Source organism: Gambusia affinis, linkage group LG01 (genome assembly GCF_019740435.1).
Source record: "Gambusia affinis linkage group LG01, SWU_Gaff_1.0, whole genome shotgun sequence".
NCBI classification, from domain to species: domain Eukaryota; kingdom Metazoa; phylum Chordata; class Actinopteri; order Cyprinodontiformes; family Poeciliidae; genus Gambusia; species Gambusia affinis.
In genome coordinates, this window is record NC_057868.1 from 35,492,051 (window position 1) to 35,512,496 (window position 20,446).

The 20,446-nt window shown below is 40.2% G+C and overlaps 1 protein-coding gene across 4 annotated transcripts in view; it reads left to right on the forward strand.

The window, feature by feature from the left end:
- Positions 1-18,326, forward strand: part of LOC122832458 (membrane-associated guanylate kinase, WW and PDZ domain-containing protein 3) — a 67,675-nt gene extending 49,349 nt beyond the window's left edge. For 2 of the 4 annotated variants that reach the window (XM_044119275.1, XM_044119256.1), the window contains exons 9-18: positions 1,854-2,373; positions 3,165-3,720; positions 4,582-4,645; positions 5,465-5,887; positions 7,752-7,814; positions 12,395-12,595; positions 12,671-12,747; positions 12,828-12,974; positions 13,577-13,715; positions 16,074-18,326. In XM_044119275.1, coding sequence (XP_043975210.1) covers positions 1,854-2,373; positions 3,165-3,720; positions 4,582-4,645; positions 5,465-5,887; positions 7,752-7,814; positions 12,395-12,595; positions 12,671-12,747; positions 12,828-12,974; positions 13,577-13,715; positions 16,074-16,987 — 3,104 coding nt within the window. In that variant the 3' untranslated portion in view covers positions 16,988-18,326. Of the gene's footprint in view, positions 1-1,853; positions 2,374-3,164; positions 3,721-4,581; positions 4,646-5,464; positions 5,888-7,751; positions 7,815-12,394; positions 12,596-12,670; positions 12,748-12,827; positions 12,975-13,576; positions 13,716-14,649; positions 14,738-16,073 lie in introns of all 4 variants that reach the window. The other 2 variants (XM_044119285.1, XM_044119266.1) reach the window with 2 other exon arrangements.
- The last annotated feature ends 2,120 nt before the right edge of the window (positions 18,327-20,446 follow it).

Here is a 20,446-nt window from a genome sequence, read left to right on the forward strand (position 1 = left end):
CAAAAACCTTGTTAGCTGACGTTGAGCGGCTAAAGTTTTCCTTCTACCTACATCCCCCAGAATGCTGTGTGGTTCTGGATTTATTGGAATTATTATACATTTAATCAAACGTATTTTCAGTTTATATGCATCAGTCTCTTATTAAAGTGTTTATACATCTTTTCCTTACCTGCAGCTCCTCATTTTTATTTTTACATGCAAGGGAAAGTGTAGATAAAACCCTTTAATCCTGGTGGCTAGTAATCCATAATCTTGCTATCATAACACTTGCAAATACAGTGGCGCACATCCTGTTTACAGACTGTCACGCAAATTCTCACAGAGGCAGCTATTACCAGAGGCAGCTATTACCGCTCCAGGAGGCCAGAGCACAGGCTGATCTAGTTCATATCTGTTAAATAGGCTGGTTTAGGCAGATTACTTTTTCGGATTAGTCTGCAAGCGCACAGATTAATTTTATGAGCAAACACAGAGGCGCGGACAAATGTCTCCGCACTTTGCATGTTTAATGTTGGGGACAAATTTGACTCGTCTATTGATTATTGATTCACTTGAAAAACAACATAGAGCTGTACACAAGATGACAGTATGGACAAACAGATGAGACCCTTAATGCAGGCATGATATCCAACAACAGAAGTCTGTATCTGGCAACATTTAGTTTGATTTTATGTCAGAAATTTTCAAAATGCAAAGGATCCTGCAGTCAGAAAGTAAAGCACCTCAACCCGGAAGTTCAGCCTAAATGGTTCTGGAGGGTTTCCTTGGTTCTAGTTTTACCGTCCCATTAGTTCTCAGGTAAATGTGTGTAGCATTTCCTCTTGTACTCATGTCCTAGAAGAGTGGCGCCCGTCACCATGAACCTGAAACTTTTCAGCAATATTGCAGATGATTGTCATGGAAACATGAAACTGCTTGGAGATGTTGTCGTACCTTTTAGCCTCTCAGACGGCGCTCACCTTTCAGCATTTTAGTTCCTTTGAAATAAACTGAATGTCTGATGAAAGTCTTGAAGGCACCAGTGGTACCGGTCAAAAGGAAAGAATTTAACTTAATGACTGTTAGGCTACTACTAGCTGTCTTTCTAGGCTAACTGTGAATAAGTTCATGCTATTTTAGGATATATTTGCAACATAAACAATTTAGTTCTTTTCACAATTTGATTTGTTTACTCTTTTACCTACAAAAGACCAGAGTTGGGTAGTAACTAGTTACATTTACTTCAGTAACTTTTTGAAAAAAAAAAACAACTTTTAGGAGTATTTTTATTATGCTATACTTCTTACTTTTACTTGAATAATTTTATCATGAAGTATTGCTACTCTTTAGTAAAATGGTTGGATACTTACACACCTGCATTTTTTTGTTAGTTTCATAAGTATTTTATTCAAAGAAATTGATTTTGAAAATATTTTTATTTGCCTGGCGTTATATTGTAATTATGTTATTAATTTAAATAATTTTCTTTTGGGTCCTCAAAATACCAACTTTCCACATCATTTTTCATATTTTTCTGTCTGATTATGTAGTTTTTAAATCTTAAATTATGGATATTTTGATCAGTTACTCAGTACTTGAGTAACCTTTTTACAAAACACATTTTACTCGAGTGTTTTATTCGAGTGGATGACAAATTTTTTACTTTTACTGAAGTGAAAATATGTTGAAGTACTGCTACTACTGAATGTAATTTTTTCTACCCAACTCTGTAAAGGACATGCTGGAATGCATTACACATTTAGAAGCTAGGATAACGATGACATTTCAAAATTTCCCCAAAATATTACATAAAATCAAAAAACTGATAATTTCTGTTACATATTAATCTTTGTGTTTTGTTTTGACTTCATCAGCGGACATACTCGTGTACATCAACGATGCTTGTGTGTTGGGAATGTCTCACAAAGAGGCGGTAGAGATGCTCAAATCCGTGCCTGTGGGCCACAGCATAGACATAGAGGTGAGAAGGGGGTATCCAATGCTCTACAACCCGGACGGCCGTCCCAAGCAGCCGTCACCAAGGTTACTGGACGCTGAGGACCGCCATGTCACGCCTACCACCACCCAACCACAACCTCTTCACCAGCTACCTCGCCTTTCAACACCTTCGCCACAGAGCCAGCTCTTTAACGGCTACCACAGCGACAGAGGCTACGTGGAGCACGGCGTGACCCTAGATGCCAATGGAAATGCCACATCTTACGCATCCAGACAGCCTCCGCCGTACAGACGCTCCAGTGTGAGCAACGCTGCGCTGTTCTCCCCAGTTCGGCCACCGCGGTCACACAGGAGCTTAGCCAGGCTGCAGTCACTGGACCCGACGCTAGCAAGCCAGAGCGACAGCGAGGTTGTTTCTGCGGTAGGTTCACACAGGTAAGAACCCGAACTTCACCTTTTCAGACGCAGAGATTACACTTTAAATGCAAAATTGTATTTAATTGAAGATAGTAAGTTGACTTAAATTAGTTTGAGTAAATTACTTGGTATATCCAACTATCTCTACTTGAGTTGGATTAATTTAGAAAAAGTAAGTTTTTGATTATAGTGCATTTGGCTCAATACTTTATGCATCCAAATACAAATGCTTTACTTGAGTTTTTTTTATATTCTGGAGGCAGTTATTCATCTAATCTGACTGATAATATAGAGATAATCCCGGTGTTACCATGAACAGGAGCGCAGAAAACCAGAACATTTATGTATCATTTTAACTTTAGCCAGGCTAGTCAACTAACTTGATGTTTTTAATACATCATGAGTTTAAAATATTTGATGTAATTAATAATTCTGTGAAGTGGGAGAGAGGGTTCCTGCAGTGGCGCAGGCGTAAAGCACAACCCACATATGGAGGTCACAGGTTTGAGTCTCAGACTGATGACCTTTGCTTGCTGCATGTCTTCCTCCTCTCTCATTACGCACTTTCCTGTCTGTCGTCTCAAATAAAGGCCACTAGAGCCAATAAAACCTTAATAAAAATAATTGGGAGAAAGAGGAAGGTCAAGGACTCAATCAAACTAGTTTATTCTAAGTTACATGAGCAGTTATTTTTTTGTGAGTTGTGCTACCTGATTTAGTACTGCTTACTGCTTCTTTTTGACCTTGCATGTGTTTTTTAAGTAAGGTGTAATTCAGTGTTGACTTTGCCTCCTTCTCTTCCTCCTCAGGGCATCAATGATACGAAATCACAACAATAACTCCCTTACGACACCGCAGCATCATTTACGTTATGGAACGTCGAAGTCGTCCGAAAGCGACTTGTCCACCTGCACCATGCCGGGGGCCAGGCTGCCGCTCCCCGAGTCACCGCGGAGGCCGTCGTCTTCCTCCGGCGGCCAACGCAGCGCTCACTCCCACCTTTTCAGACCACAGACCTCCCATCTCAGACCACCGCTCACCAGAGAAAGCCCCCACCACCATGGCGTCAATGGTTTCCATGGAAACACCAGCCCCACTGCCAGCCCCAGCAGCGTTTCCTCTCCTGGCGCGATGAGTGTGGGGAGTGGGTTTGGGGGATTGACCGGAGGGGAACTTGTTCCAGTGGCCTTGGCGCAAACCGAAGGAGACAGAGGCCTCGGGTTCAGCCTGATGGCTGGTGGTTCTGGAGGCAGGTTGACTGTGGTGGAGAGAGTCTTTGACAGAAAGCAGTGCAACTCCCTGCAGCCAGGGGACGCTGTTGTCAAGATCAATGGAGCTGATGTCCAGAGTCTCAGCCTCATTCAGGTAATAAATAAAACGGTCAACCTAGATTATTTTAACAAGGGCTGGACAATATGGCTGAAAAATGTATCGCAACATCAGGGATTCACATCAGTCCATGGTCATAATTATTTATCCAGTTTCTGCTTTAAATATCTGAAATGATGCCAAACTGGTGGTGTGACCACAGTTTAGCTCCTCAACAACGTTTTTTTTTATTTTTACGCAGTTATGAGGCACAGTGAATCTGAAACTGCTACTTCACAAGTTATCCAACAGGCTGTTGCTAGGTAACCAAAGTTGGGGGAACTTGAAACTGCTTGCTCCCCAGCATGTTGTTGCTAGGTAACCAAAGAGGGAGTGAGTTAGTTGATTCCACAACACTAAAAAAACACAAAATATAGTATTTTTATGTAGTTTCTAGTACAAATGTCTTTGTAATATTAATGAAAAAGTGCTAGTTCCCCTGGCAGATTAATTCACTCATAACATGGGAAAAATGTCATGTTATAAGTTAAATATACTTTCCCTGGAACTTTTTTGTCAATATTATAGAACTATTGACTTAAAACAAGCTCCTACTTCTTGTTTAAAAGTTACTTGTAAGTTAGTTTTGTCTTATTCCAACTATAAAAAGACATTTGTACTAGACACTACACCAAAAGTACTTTGTAAAAGTTTGTGTTTTTGCAGGTCAGCCATGCTTATCTGGCAGAACTAGAGAGCAACTATTGAAGATTCTATCAAACATATTAGCTGTTGATATTGATCACATGTCGATCACAATATTTATTGTCCAGCCCTAACTTTAACTCTTGAAGGTTTTCTTAATAATGTGTTTCAGTTTGACTCCAAAAAATAACCCCAACTTTTCCTTTTTTATAGATTCAAACAATCCTGCAGGAGCACACGAAACAGGGAGAAGTTACTCTGCTGGTTTACAGAGGAGGTAAAAAACTCTCAACCCATTCGGAGTCAGTAGCTGTGTTTCCATTACAAATGTGATCAAAAGTTTGTCGTTATACCGTTTGTCATTTATCTCTTCTTAAACATAAAACACAAATAATTTTTCTTGAGTTAGCCTTTTTAAAATTATTTTTATATTATTAGTTGTGCCACAAACATCCAGCATGTTTACACTGAAAAACAGACTTTGGCGCACCTATGTATTATAAAAAATTAAAGTAAATAAATGTTTTTTAGACTTAAACATTTTTTAATAATTAGTCCAAAGAGTTACATAACTATAAACATTAAGGTAAAAAATATTAATCATTTAAAAAAAATAAATATATTGATATAAAACTGTATATTAATATGAATATATTGCTACATACTTGTTTATTGCAGGGGCTGTATTTTGACAACCCTTGCTAAGCCTAAATTAATAAATATTAATATATTATCAATAATTTGATACAACTATTAAAATGTTTAATAATTTGATAAAATTCTTAAATATTTGATAAAATATTAACAGTTTTATTTATTGTTGTTCAGGTGAAAGAGAAACTATTTACAATACTTTTTTTTTGCGTTTTTTTATTTGGTGGGGAAAATTTAAATTTTGGCCCCTGAATATTTTCAGCTTTGGGGTTTTGGCCCTTGGCTCAAAAAGTTTGGACACCCCTGGTTTATCACAAAACAATTTAACATCCAGCAAAATGGACTAATTGTAAAATTACACGTCAGTGGAAACCCAACGACCAACTTCTGACCATCTAATGCTCAGTGTTTATATCCCGTTTCTTTTCTCCCGTCTGTTTAGGCACTTATCACCCATCGGTTTCTCCGGTCTCGGTTCGGAGACTCCCTCCTCCTCTGCTGCGTCCCCCTCCTCCTCCTGTTGACACGGGCAACTTGTCGTTGCTCCCAGAGGCGCTGCCCGTTCCCCGCACCGCCACCAGTAACCCTCCCTCCCCGCTCCTCACCAGCTCCTCTCTGATCCAGAGCACCAGTTTCCTGGAGTCGATTCCAGTGACCCTGACCATGGAGCCCAAAGACTGGATCGACATCGGCCTGGAAGACGAGGCCGCCGGCGCCGGCAGCGTGTCTGTGCCTGACGCGAGCCTGGAGAAGCGGAAGGGCGATCGGACGCGGCGCTTCAGAGGGTTCGACGTGGAACTGAGGAGAAAGCCCGGGGAGGGATTCGGGTTTGTGATCGCCTCTCAGGACTTGGAGAACGGAAAAGGTAAGAACTAGCATCACCCACTTCGGTGCGTTAAAATACCAGAACTGGAGGACTTCTGAAGAGCATTAACAGTTGGTTACCTGCCCAAAGCAGTGGGTTTTATTTGGATGCCCTTGTGCAAAGAAGCACCATTAGGTAATTGCACATTAAAATTGCTTGGCATGGCCACAAGCCACTGAATGAGTCACAATGCTTCATCTACATTTTTCTGGTGCATTTGCTCTCCTTGCAATCTCAAAGAATTTGTTTTGCATTCAGTCTTTCAGGTTGGTTTATTACGAAGTGCTTTTTAAATCTCCTGGTTCTGGTTGTTTAAAACAGATCTTTGTTCGACCTCTTCGGTATTTACCACCGTCGTCTGGTGCTTTTGAGTTCACGGCTCTTTGCTAGAGAGTTCAGGTCCTTCAAGCTCTGGAGCACTTGGAGCTAATTGGACCTCAAAAAGCTCCAGTGAAGGTCTGGTCACTGCAGAAACACAAAATAATACCAAGTATTTTTGTGAAAATGTCTTGGTGCACTTGAAATAAGACAGATGTAACTGTCATTAAGATACAGGAGCTTTTTTTAAGTGAGTAATTTCTCGTTCCCCCCATTGGCAGATTATTTAACTTGTAACGAGAGTTTTTCCATGTTTATATGTGAAATAATCTACCATTTGAACTAAAATTATGTTTGTCTTACTTCAAGTGTAATAAGATATTTGCACTAGAAACTAAACCAAAAATACTTGGTAAGACTTTGTGTTTTTGCAATGTAGACCAATTTAAATCTCCTTTTTATGAAGAGTAACTAAGAAAGTGTAAATATATTAGAAAACTTGAAATAAGACAAAACTAACTTTAAGTAACTTTCATTGAGATTTAGGAGCTTGTTTTAAGAAAATAATTCCTTAATATTGATCTTAAAGTTACTAGATCTACTGGCATAACATGGGAAAATGTTTTGATGTACATGAAATAAACTGCCAGTGGAACTTGGAATGTTTATTCAATAAAAAGGGAATTTTTGCTTAATACAAACACTTATGTTCTGCTGAAAAGTCACTTATAAGTTTAGTTTTGTCTTAAATCAAGTGTACTAAGATATTTGCACTAAAAACTAGACCAAAAGCACTTGGTAAGATTTTGTGTTTTTGCAGTGAAGAGATACAAATTTTTTAAATCTGTCTGTTTTAACAGAATAAGAGGCGTCCATAAATTAGTGGATTGGTTTTTTGTTAACTTTTTAATCCACTCAATCATAACTGTTTCCTGCAGTACCTTTTTTTTTTTGCAGCAGCAGCAGATTTATGTCCTCTCTGGGAAGAGAGCTGCTCTTGTCGCCTCTCCGTTTGGTGTTTATTGTATCTACAGCAGGTGAAACTCAGCCTCCCCAACGATGCACAAGCCTCTCCTCCTCTGTGGGATGCAGATAAAACCGTTTTATGGCCGAACACAAACACGTGCGTGTTTTCACGCCGATAAACCCCCATGTCGTCTTATCTTGTCAAGAAGTTCCCTCCATCCCCGTCTCTCTCTCTTTTTCCCGTCTGTCCCGTCTTTCTCTCCCGCTCCTCCGCTCGTCTCATAAGCTCCCGCCCACTCTCCGTCTCTCACCCCCCTTTTCACTCTGCAGTAAAAGCGTCCAGTCTGGTTTTTCAGGAGATTAAAACTCGCCCCCTCCGTCGTACCTCTCTGCTCTCTCCACTACCTCTCTGAATGCTTCAGGGAAATGCTGAACATTTCCCTCGCTGCAGAGCAACAGAGGGGAACGGCCAGCCTGTGTTTTAGCTCCTGTTGCAAGTGAAGCCTTCAAGCTGCTGGACTTGGAATAAAGGACTTTTTTTTTGTTGTTGTTTTCTTTCTTTTTCTTTTTGTTGCATTAGCTAATCAAAGAGCCATGCTGGAGAGACTACAGTCTGCTTTGAAAACTGTAAAGGAGTCCAAACGTAAATATTTTTAATCACTTGATGTTTGCATGTCCTGAAGTTTGCCTGTGTGAAAGTTGGTCACATGTCTCAGATGCTGCTGATGTTGTTGCAGAAGTGGACTTTTGCATGTTATGATTATCTGTGATTTTTTGAGCCGTCAGAAAGATGAATGGAGAGAATTTTAGCTGCGTTTTGAGGAGAACCTGCCGACGCTCGGTGCCGACTACGTCCGCATCTGAGCTGCAGAGGGGGGGCTTGGTGATGACAGAGAACGGGGTGCTGTTACCTTTCATGCATGGTGGCTGCAGGACGTACCGCAGTGGGATTACGGTAGACACAGAGAGCCACGAGGGAAATACCCCACAGGATAAAATAAACAATCTGTGCATTCGCATGCAGCTGTGCCTGTTTTCCCACATCTGTGACCAAATGTGTTCGTCCCGGTCTCCGGGCATGTGTGTGTCTGCACAATGGTGCCGTGTGCGTGTTTATTCATCTGTTTGCTGATGTATTATGCATGATAAGAAGACTATGTCCAAAGCTGCCTTGGCTTTGATCTGACCTGATTGCCGTTTCTGCCTGGGTCACCCAGATTACGTCCAGATTGGAGATGTTTCTGGGCTCTGAGTTGTCTTTTAACCGAATCATCGTCCCTGTCTGACATGCACTTCATCTCCTTTGGCATATTCTTCGCCCCCTCGTTACAGGTTTAACCTGTTAACAAGCACTTTAACTTTAGATCAAACGTGCTGTTTTTATCCAGAGAGCAATGAGGGTTTTTGGTATTAACTGAAAAATGTTTATTCTGGGTTACGTAAGGCCACTGGCAGGACTCTGGAGGGGCCAGCTGTCACCAAAACGCAGCTTGCTCTCAACGCAGGGATGGGGGTGGAGGGGCAAGCATAAAAAACCCCACAAGATTCACATCTGAGCAGAGAAAATCTGTAAGGAGCTTCTTATCCGCTGAAGGAGATTATTGTAGGAACATTTAAATCTGGGCTGCTCCGCATTTTTTCCTCATCAAACTCATACGCTGGTCAGCGTTGAGCCTAAATCTGAGCGATCTCATCACACACAGGATGAGACGAAGTTAACAGGCCGTTTCGGTTTTTTACTTTGAAACCGGCGCATCACGACAACCCACTCAGTTCCATATCATCTCTGGCCTCATCCTCACACTTTTATTTATTCACTTACTTAATTTATTGCAGCTCGTGACGATGAGCAGTGCAGAGGCTCAGAGTGGAGGATTGCCAACATTGTTTCCCACATACAGCAAAGGAAAAAGTATTTAAATAGATCAAGTGTGTCAACCTCGAGGCCTGAGGGCCAAATCCGGCCCACTGGTGCTTTTATGTGGCCTTCAAGATAATAGCTGTGTTTTAATGTTGTTTTATCAATAAAATCAAAGCTATTTTTATCTGTAAACTGCCAAATTACATCAATGTGAAAAGATGTTCAATGTACGTTTTTATTTTAATAAGTATTTATGGAATTTATTAATATTTAAAGTTTATTAAAGGGTTTTATTAATATATTCTGGCACAAGAAGCCCTTTGAGAATATCAAATATCTTAATAGTTTAAGCTTCTTTTATCACACAGTGTTGATGGAAGTAATTTAAGAGTAGACATTGACCAATAATAATATAATATTTGATGCACTTAGAGGGGCAGTTTCAGTTTACAGTGAATTTCATGAAGATACAACATAAAAAATAGACTTTGGAACAACAGAAGCCGGATGGAAGGATCTGAAAAAGAAGGGACTGAACTGTGAGGCTTCAGTGACAGGGAAGGTGATTATTTGAATTCAAAGCATTACAAGTTCAAATTAATAATCAGCTTATATGAAAGAAACAGGAATTTATTAAACAGAGAGAAAACCAAGGGAAAGTGACTAAACATATAAATAGAAGACGAATAAAAGGAGAAAAATGTCAAACAGGTGAAGCAGGAAGTAAATAAACTGAACTTTACAAGGAGAAATAGATTATAAAAATGAATATCAGTCAACTGATAGAAAGAACGGATGTTTAGAGGATTCAAATAGAGACCGTATGAACGAATGAATCAAGAGTGGGCCTACAAAGGAGCAAAATGTTTCCTGTAAATTTACAAAAAAATTTATTTAAATACATTTTAACAGATCCTAAGTACAACTTCAATAAGTTTGAACCACAAATTTCCCTTAAAGGCAACTCTGTAGCCACCAGTAGGACTTGTAAATCAGTTTGAGAACTATGGATTAGTTACACCTTTAGTGCAGAAGACATTTTTTTTGGTATCTTCATTTAATTTTAAATCGACTGATTAAAGACGTTAAAGCTAATAGCTAGCCCGAGATTAGCTTAAACCAAAACCCTCCATTTTCCAACAACTCCTGCATTTCCCCACGGTGAAACAATAAATTATATTTACATTTCATTCTAATGTCTTTGGCTACATAACTGTTCATGTGAATGATTGTTAAGTTGTTTTTTAAGAGTTAAATTAGGCACAGGTTTACAAAGAATCCAATAATGATGCACACAGGAAGTGTTGGAGGCAGTGCGTCTTCAGTGATTCAGATAGCATTCCCCTAATTTACTGTGAAATGCTTCATTTTAATGAGACAGGTAAAAAGCTTTACATGCTCCACTTCCTGTTTCACTTCAGAAAATAACGACTGGATTTCCATCTTCTACCTCCATTATAAATGTAAATCAACATAAATTTTCTTAGAAATAACCTTCTAATTCAAACCAGTGTGTGAAGAATAACTGGAAAATTATCCACACCGTTATTTATACTGGAGTCGGTTTCAGGAAGATGTTGACTGAATCCTCCTGAGTCATTTAGTCTGGATTTATACTAAATAAAGATGTCAAGAGAGTTACCTACTGCAGTTTAGTTATAATCTGATTTTATATTTTATAACAGAACCTCTCTACAAAAACCAAAACCTGAACTATCCCTTTAAATGCTTGCAAAGAAAAAGAAATGTTGCAGTGTATTTCTTTCAGATATGAGTGCAATACTAATGCAGACAACCTGCAAGTTTGCAGAACAGCAGAAAATTACTGACGTATAAATATTAAGCGTAAAAATCCAAAATGTGACGTTGCTTGACAAATTTAGGACAGGACAATCAGTTCTGGCCCGAAGGCTTCTGGTCATGACTCCTTGTTCTGAAGGTAAAAGACGAATCAATAGAGGGGGGGAAATGTTGCTGGCGCGCCAGAAAAAAGTGAATTAGGATGAAACAAAGGGGGGAAATGTTTCGAGGAGACAAAGAGGGTAGAAAAAACTCCCACTGGAAGTAATTTATAGCCTTACCCCAGTCAAATAGCAAGCTGAAGCTTAATTACAGCTTATTTTAGCAAATCTAGCATGCTCTCTGTTGGGCTAAATCTTCCTGCTCTTAAACAGAATTGATAATAAAAAAAATAAAAAGCTTTTATGCTGGTTAAGGTTGCATTACTTTAACGATCACCTGAGGAGGTTAAAGTAGGTTTATGGACTGCAAAAAACATTTTCATTACATCTTTTTGGCTCAAGATCATTTTTAGAAAATTAGATTTCAGTCTGCTCATTTTGAGCCCCTTTCAGATCAAGCATAATACATCTTTGATAAGCATTAGTAGAACCTCCTGCACAACCAACAAGAATGCAGCAAATGGTTTCTGAGTGGTAAGTGAACAACTAGGGCTCTCAATGTTAATAATCTAAAACACCTTAATATAATATAAGTTTGCTCTAAATATAGCCTACTTAGTGCATTGGTGAATTCCACCGAATCACAACCAGCTAATAGTTCACATCTCTAAATTACATTGGAATAAAATTACTTCTTTTAAACCTCCCTGAATGTGAAACAATAAAACATTTTCTTCAACACATTTTGAAAACGGGCATTTTTGCATTTGAAGTTTACAAAGTGTCGTGGAAAAAAATCAATTTCCAAGCACTGTTCAGGTAAAATCACTCTGAGGTTTAATCATATATTGTGCACAACATAGAGAGCTCATAGACAATCATTAATGAAGCAAGTCTGGATGCAAAAGCTCTGCCAGGCAGAGACAACACATGAGTTTTATACAAATAGGATAAGAGATCCAAAGCATGGGAAACAGACTGGTTCCCATGCAGCTGGGGAAAACAACATCCAACCTTCTACATGTAACCCAAATAGTGAAAACTTGATGGGAATATTCAGAAACTTAGAATAAACATAGAGCAATACAACTAGCAGGTGTGACCTTATTGTAATTTTTCCACGTCAAAAGTTACGCTTAGTGATTAATCTTGATTAATAATGGTGTAATTAAAGCATAGAACATTTTTTAATTAATTGACACCACCATTGGCAACACAACACTTGTCTTTTCCAGCAGCCGTTGTACAACGCATACAGCCGTAAATCTAGCTGCTCATTTTCTAGACACCAAAAAAACAGTAAAGTGGTTTTAATTGGACTGTTTTAGAAGCAGTTCAGACCCAAGTACAAAAACATGCAAAATGTGAATTTTACAGAGCAGGTCCCCTTTAAATACGAAATAAAATGTGATGTTTACCATTTAGATTGGTCTGACTGATCGACTTTTGTTCCTGTTTCAGCTGCGTCCCTCCTTCCTCACCGCTTCGTCACGGTCCGGCGCGGCAGCCCGGCAGCAAAGAGCGGCCAGATCCGGCCCGGAGATCGCCTGGAGGCCGTTGAGGGGCGCTCAGTGGTGACGCTGCCTCACCGAGAGCTCGCTCAGATTCTTCGCAGAGCCGGAAACACGCTGCGCCTAACCATCGTGCCCCGACCCAGCACCTGTAAGCAAACACAACGCAGAGCCAACCAGCCTGGCTCTCAGTCTACAATCTAACCAAAACGTTAATCCACCTCAGACGCTTCAAACCACACAGAAACCGCCGACCATGACCATGGTCACAGGAGCAGGAAAGGTCAGAGGTCACACCCAAAGGTGAGCATATGCTTCTCCTGAAGACTTGTGTGCTTCCAGAAATGGGAGTGATTGTTGTTTCCTTTCTGCCTCCCTGCCAGCGGGACTCCAGGTATTACAGCGTCGACCTCGACCGCGGGCCGTCGGGCTTCGGCTTCAGCCTCCGAGGCGGGAGCGAGTACAACATGGGCCTCTACGTCCTCGGGCTGATGGAGGGCGGCCCTGCGTCACGGAGCCAAAAAATACAGGTGGCGTCAGACTTTAGAGAATCCAACTTTAATTTGAGCAAATTTAGTCAGCAGGTAAAAGTAGCTTTACTCAGAAATGCCAAATAAACCAAAGTTTATTTTTTCCGTCATATTTTTTAATGATTGTATCATTCATAGTGTTATAATTGAACATTTATGAAATATTAATGTTAGAACCACTGAAGGAAATGACATAAAAACCTCTGAAGAAGACACTGAACAGGACTTCCTTCTTTGCAAAACAATGTTTTTGTCTTTAGTAAAAGATCATGAGCAATTTCTCCCACTACTTCTAGACACACTTTAATTTCAGTTGAATTTACCCACACTGGTGTGAATGCAGCCTAAGCATCTCAAGAGACTGAACAGCAGCCATAAGTATGCAATAATTCCTAACTAGTATGCAAAAAACTACAATGTGTACTGCAAAGTTTATTCTGTAATATAAAGCTGGAGCTTCGGATACAGAGCAGCTAGCATCAGAATCGTAACAGGGAGAGTTTTGATGAACCAGGAGGTCTGGAGGTGGAACATCTGCTCACCTTTTACATTGTTTTTATTTCCTCCTGTGAGTGAAGGGAAAAGTGATGGTGTGCTTGCAGGTCAGCGACCAGCTGGTGGAGATCAACGGGGACAGTACGGCCGGGATGACCCACAGCCAGGCCGTGGAGATGATCCGCCGCGGAGGCCACCGGATCCACCTGGTGCTCAAGAGAGGCAACGGCTACGTGCCTGATTACGGTGCGACGCCGCCTGAGGTTTTCCAAGATGAATCCTGCAGAAATGCAAAACCTTTCCAAGTACTTTAGGTTCAGTTTCTACTGCAAATATCTTAATACACTTCAAACCTGACAAAACTAACTTACAAGTAACTTTCTTGTTGTAAGTCAATAATAAATACTGATAAAACGCAAATAGATTATTTCTATGGGAAAGAAAAAAAGAGTTCTGACTTTTCAATCCAAATTCTTGTGATTTGTCATTAAAAAAAACCTTGGAAAAAATACTAAATCTTTTCCTGCATTTTTGTCTAGTTAGTTGTCTAAATATTTTAGTAACTTAAAGTAAGATGAAACTAACTTACAAGTAACTTTTCAGCAGATATAGGAGCTTGCTTTAAGTAGGTAATCACTTAATATCGATTTTAAAAATTATTCTTATTTCACTTATAACAAAACATTTTCCCCATGTTAAGTGAAATAATTTACCAGTGGAACTAGAACGTTTTCGTCAGTATTAAGGAATTATTCAGTTAAAACCAGCTGCTATGTGGTGTTAAAAAGTTACTTGTAAGTTAGTTTTGTTTTGTTTGAAGCTAAATAAGACATTCGCACTAGAAACTAAAGATACTTGGTAAGATTTTGTGTTTTTGCATGTGGGTGTGAATGGACAGTATTTTATAAGAACTCTTGTTCTTACATTTGCGTCTTTTGGGTGTTATTTTCTTTATTCCTCTCTTTTGTCTTATTGACTAACTAAAATCCTTTTCACTGTTTTATTCTCTCTTACACCTCTCTGATTTCTCTGCTTTTTAATCCGTCACTTTCCTGCTCCATTAAAACCTTCTTTCTGCTAACATTTCCACACCACCTTCACCATGTGCATTTCTTGGTTGTCCCTTTCATTCCTCTTCATTTCCACTCGTCTCCACTCGTTTCTTCTCTTTGCCTCTCAGTGGAGCTCTCCAGTTTGTCTCTCTGTATGACCAACTCCAAGCTAGGCGAGCCTTGCTTCTATGTCATTGGACGGACAGAGAATACGCGGTTGGTAATGGTTCCTGTTAGTTCTCCCATTTTCTGCCTCTCTACATCTCTTTCACCACTGCTGTCTGCGCTCAGTAAAACTTAGCATATGTCGGACTTCCTCATTATAAGATTATGAGATTAGTTAGTAATGAACAACGTTATGTTTCTTGCATATTCGCCTGTGAGCAGAATAATTTTGCCTTGGTGATTTGTGGGCATGTGAATGCATAATCTGAGAGCACGCTAATAAATAAATGCATGTTGTATGATTAATTCATGTTGCAGCACAGTAAGGATGTTCTCACCCAAGACGACCTTAAGAGCAGTGAAACACTTAAGCTAGAAGCTTTTTAATGTGCAGTGCCTTGCAGTCGTATTTATGGGGTTGAGCATGAAAATCACATTTTGTTGGCATTTTGTCTGACAGACCAGCACAAAGTCATGCATAATTATGAAGTGGGAGGAAAGGGAAGCATGGTGTAAAAACCTTTTCATGATTAAAAATCTTCAGTACCCACCTAGCATCACAAGCAGAGCTCCATCATGTTGAATCAGTTGGTTTTACTGCTGCACAGTGGCTGCTGGAAAAGACGAGTGTTTTTCTGTTGATGTACCATCCAGAAACCACTTTATATTGTTGTACAGAAAGCTCTGCTTATGCTTTTCAAAGATGTACGGTTGTGTATAAATGCACATCTGTTGGCAGACATTTTTAAATGAGCGTAAACATTGAGTTGGGGGGCGTGGCCAGCAGCAGATCATTAGGATTTAAAGTGACAGACGAAATGTTTTAAAAGTAAAAACCTGAAAAGTGTGGAGTGAATTTGTGTTTATCCTCTAAGCTTTATGGCTGCAGCTGCAAACCTTTTATGGTAACAGCTCTAACTTAGTTAGCCATAAGTCGATAGGGTTGCTCTTTGACTAGGCCATTCTGAATAAACAAGCTTTAATTAGAGGAGATCTATTATGCAAAATTCACTTCTTAGTTTTTCCATTTGGATTTTCCATTTTATCATAATCCATAGGGAGGCCCAGAAAATCTTTGGAACCACTGAACTAACCTATTTAAGGAAGAAAATGGTCGTGTTTAAAGTAACACTACCTTAACTAGCATAAAAGTGTTTTATTAACAGGCTGTAATTAAACTTTATGTTGCTTTTTCACTGGGTTAATCCTATAAATAAATCCTTTAAATTCAGTGAACAAGACAAAATGTGTGCAATTTTAAAACTTCATTCATACTTTTGCAAAGCACTGCGGATCAGATAAATCTGTCAGGCAGAGATTTTATTTTTCCTGTCTGTTTTCTGGCGACTCATCTTGTCTCCTCTCCGTTTCCTCCTCACCCTTTCAGCCCGTGAGCAGAGAATCACCTCCTCCTCCCTCCTGCATAACCCCAAAGAGCAGAGTCTGGCTGCAGTGAGCTCCACCGGAAGGAGGGGGCGCCGCGCCAAGCAGACGAGGAGGAGCAGGTCGGTCGGAGACGTGAGGGAGAGCAGGACGGGAGCGATCAGAGGAAGAAGGCGGGGCTCAGTAGGAGGAGGTCGCTTACGGAGCCCCGTCTCTGAGCGCCGGGACGGGGAGAGGAGGAAGAGGAGGCCTCAGAGTTTACCCAGAGACGTAATCAGGAAATATGAAGAGGAAGAGGCAGGAAGGGGAAGAGGGAGGAGCAGACGGAGAGAGAGGAAAAGCAGGAGTTTGGAGAGGAGGAGGATGACAGAGGAGGAAGATGAGGAGGAAGGATCTGCTGCTAAGGAGGAACCAGAGGGAAGAGCGGACTCAGAAAGTGAAGACGACGATGTTTTCCTACCTATTCCAGGCCCGATCCACAGACTCCCCAAACCGAAGGAAAACCAGGAGGAGGAAACTGACGAAAACTGGAACATGGCGGCAGAATACTGGGGCCTGAGGAGGGATGAAGAGGAGGAGGAGGAAGACTGCGGCCCAGAGTCGGTCATCTCTGATCGGCCCTTACCAGGTGTCACTGTGTTAGGTCCGGAGTCGCACAGAGAGTCGTTCTCCTTCCTCGCCTCCACGCTGTCCAAGAACCAGCTGGGCGACGCCACGTCGGAGTCTGGAGACAGCCAATCAGATGCCAGCATCTCCGCCGCCAGCATTTCAGGGCTCTCGCTGGCCGCCGCCGCGCTGCCGGGCCCGTGGCTCGTTCCAGGTCAGCAGAGGCTGGTTCAGTTTGAGGATGAGCAACAGGAGAGGAAGAAGCAGCGGCAGCGGCAGCGGCGCTGTCTCCTGACTGTTGATAAGAGATGAAACGCAGCATTTAGACGACGCGGCATCAGATTCTGTTCCATCTCCACTTGCACCAACCGTTTCTGAGTCACTTTAAACCTGCAGCTCATATTCTTTGTGCCTTTCTGCAGCTCATCTCTGGACGACCACGCGCCACGTTTCAGTTTGAGCCTCCACCAAACATTGTAAACGTTTTTCTAGAACGCCGCTCCACATTTCAACAAACCTTCAGTTACCGACCCACACTGCAAAAACACAAAATATTCCCGAGTGTCTCTGGTCGAGTTTCTAGTGCCAAATGTCCTGGTGCACATGAAATAGCAGTTTGACTGTATGAAACGTGGCGCAAGAAAAGAATAAGCAAAGTTATTTCTTACGGTAACGTTAATTTAAAAGAAAGTACTACTTCCACTGATAGGTTATTTCTATGGAAGAAGAAGAAGAAAAAATCTGAATTCTGATCAAAAAATTCAAAGAAAAAATTTAATTCTGAGACAAAAAAGTCAAAATTCAGAATTTTTTTAAAAGTCCAGATTTTGAGAAAAATCTGAATTCAGAGAACAAAAATATCCAAATTCAGAGCAGAAAGTCAGATTTCCCCCCAGCGGTCGTAATCTGTATATTTCACTTATAAGAAGGTAAAAATTTATTGTTACTGCCAGTGGAATTGGCAAGTATTTATCAATATTAATCAATTATTTACTTAAAATGCTGAAAAGTTGTAAGTTAGTTATGCTTTATTTCAGGTTTACTAAGATATCAGCACTAGAAATTAGACCAAAATTCCTTGGTGCCATTTTGTGTTTTTGCAGTGTCTCCACTTCTTCTGCTTCCCTCTGTCCACGTTTGATTACAGCAAAGACTTTTTACCTCATGAAGATACTGAGCAATAAAAATGCTGCGACTGTCCGAGACTATCAGCCGTCCATATGCACTCCACTGCGTGTGTGTGTGTGTGTACAGTAACTGTTTCAGTGTGTGTGTGAAACCCTTTTTGAAGCTTCCCTATTCTGTAAATACCTGTAAAGAAATAAGTTAAGAGTTTATTGTAAATATTATAATTGGAGAAGCTCTGATTTGTATAACTTTAATGAAAAAGTAATATATTTGAATATATGCACCAAACAGATACACACATATATCTTACAAATAACAGGTAACTGACCGTTTTTATTGTTGTGCGATGATGTGAAAATCGGTACGCAGCTTTTGTGAACACATAAATATACAGTGCCTTCCAAAAGTATTCACACCCTCAGAACCTTTTCACATTTTGTATCGACACAACCACGAAACGCAACGTTTTATTTATCATCAATGTGAACGACGAAATGTTTTAAAAATAAAGAGCTGAAAAGTGTGGCGTGAATTTGTGTTCATCCCCTCCCCCTGACTTGACATTACCTTTGTCGTTTAGGGTAAAAGCTCCAGTTCGTTGCTAACCCTCAAATTGATTCTTTGACTAGGCCATTCTAATGCATAAACAAGCTAATTAAAGGAGATTTAGCAAAAATCACATTTTGCATTTTTTTTAACTTCCATTTGTGTCTCTACTGCTTCTAAAAAAAGCAACCCAAGCATTTAATGAAAACACCCAGCGTTTTTCTGGCAACAAGTTAAAATTTTTTTGGTGTTTGGAGAATTAGCCGTTTCAGAAACATCTTTTGTAACGCTGTGCTGTTACCTAGCAACCCAAGCGCTGCTCCAGGACATTTGGTCAGCTGGATTTACTGCTGTACAATGGCTGCTGAAAAAGGCAAGTGTTTTGTTGCTGACTTACCATTTAGAAACCGCTTGCTGCATTCTTGTTGGTTGTGCAGGAGGCTCTACTTCTGCTTTTCAAAGCTGAAGGGTTGTATAAATGTGCATCTGTTTGCAGCCATTTTTACGTGGGAGTGTAACTGTTGAGTTGGGGGGTCGACCAACAGCAGGTGTTTATTTGGATTTAAAGAGACATGAGGCCCTAAAACAGCAACAACATTCTGAAAGTATGTGGAAAAATGTGATAAAAATGTTTTCGTAACCTTAGATTTATCCTAATCTGGTAAAGGAACCGTAATGGGTCACTTTTAAAAACACGGCTTTATCTGGCTGGTTGTTTTTCTGTTGGAAGGTTAAAGTCCTGTATGTAGTTTCTTCCGTTTTCCCATCTGCTGTGACGCTGAAGAAAACAGCTTGATGCTGCCGCCACCGTGTTTCATGATGGCCATGTTAGTTTTCTGATACATTTAAATTTGCATGTAGGCTATAAAATTTTATTTTGACTTCATTTGACTAAAGCGCCTTCCTCCACGTTAGGTGCGTCTCTAACATGTCTTGTGGTAAACTGGAACAAGATGACGATAAAAAATCTTCTGTGTACTTTGTTCTCTGATTGATGCTGTCCCTGCCAGGACTGTCAGGTTATTTGGACATGGATGGTTTGGTAGGTTTGCCGAAGGGCTGCACGATGTTTTTAGAAAGCACCATGTAATGTTTATGAATGGTGCAATTATGAAACAACTTCTGGTTAAAAAGTAGTTTTAAAAACTAACAGACTCAGCATCCCTTTTATGTAACTAGCAATCTAAAAAGTTTTAGTAATATTAAAATTGCATAAAACTGTAAGGCGGCAACACAGTGACGTTTTGTCCTGCCCTATTTTCTGTAACCTCTGACCTGTAAAACTTTTCCACCTGCTGTGTCTTTTTCTTGTTTTATCCTCTGATACCTTCACTGAACACCTCAATTTATGCTAATTTTGAATTATTTTGTGAAAATTAGAAAACAGTGCAATACTTTCAGTGGGTTTTTTTATTTTTTTTAATTTGGCAGCTGCCCAGGGTGGCATTAGAAAGGGGGCGTCAGTTTGAAAAAGTTTTAATGTGCTTGCTTGTTTTTCTGCTGTCACAGAAATCCCAATTAAAGTTGCTGATGCTTGTTGTGAAACATGGTTGCCCAATTCCAGTCACTCAGAGCAACTTTGAGATGCATCTCTGCTTCCTGAATCAAAAGACTGAACTCCTGAATCAGCAGTAATTCAACTCTGCAGAAGCCTGGAAATGAGTCATTCATTTGGTGGAGCTGGATTGGAGTAGGCCACCAAAATTCTAATGAGGTTGAAGGGTGTGAATACTTTTTCAAGGCGCTGTAAACATGTACTACAGATAACAGGCATATGTTCCTATTTATTACTGTGCAATGATGTGAGAAATCCCACCTATTGTAAACACACACACACAAACAAATGTAGCACCTGTAATAGTCTTAAGTGAATGTTTTGTAAAATGCTGCTTGAGTGTTTCAGAGTTAAACCGTTAGCAAAGGATGCCAAAAAATATGCACCTGGCGTGTGTATTCATATTTCCAGTACTGTTGTTATTGTGTATGTGGGGTCAAAGAAAAGGAGAAAAAAACTAACAAAAAAATAATATCTAGATTCCTGAGAGTGCTGTGTCCATCGTGCCACGTACAGTTGCCTTGGTAACAAACCACTTTATC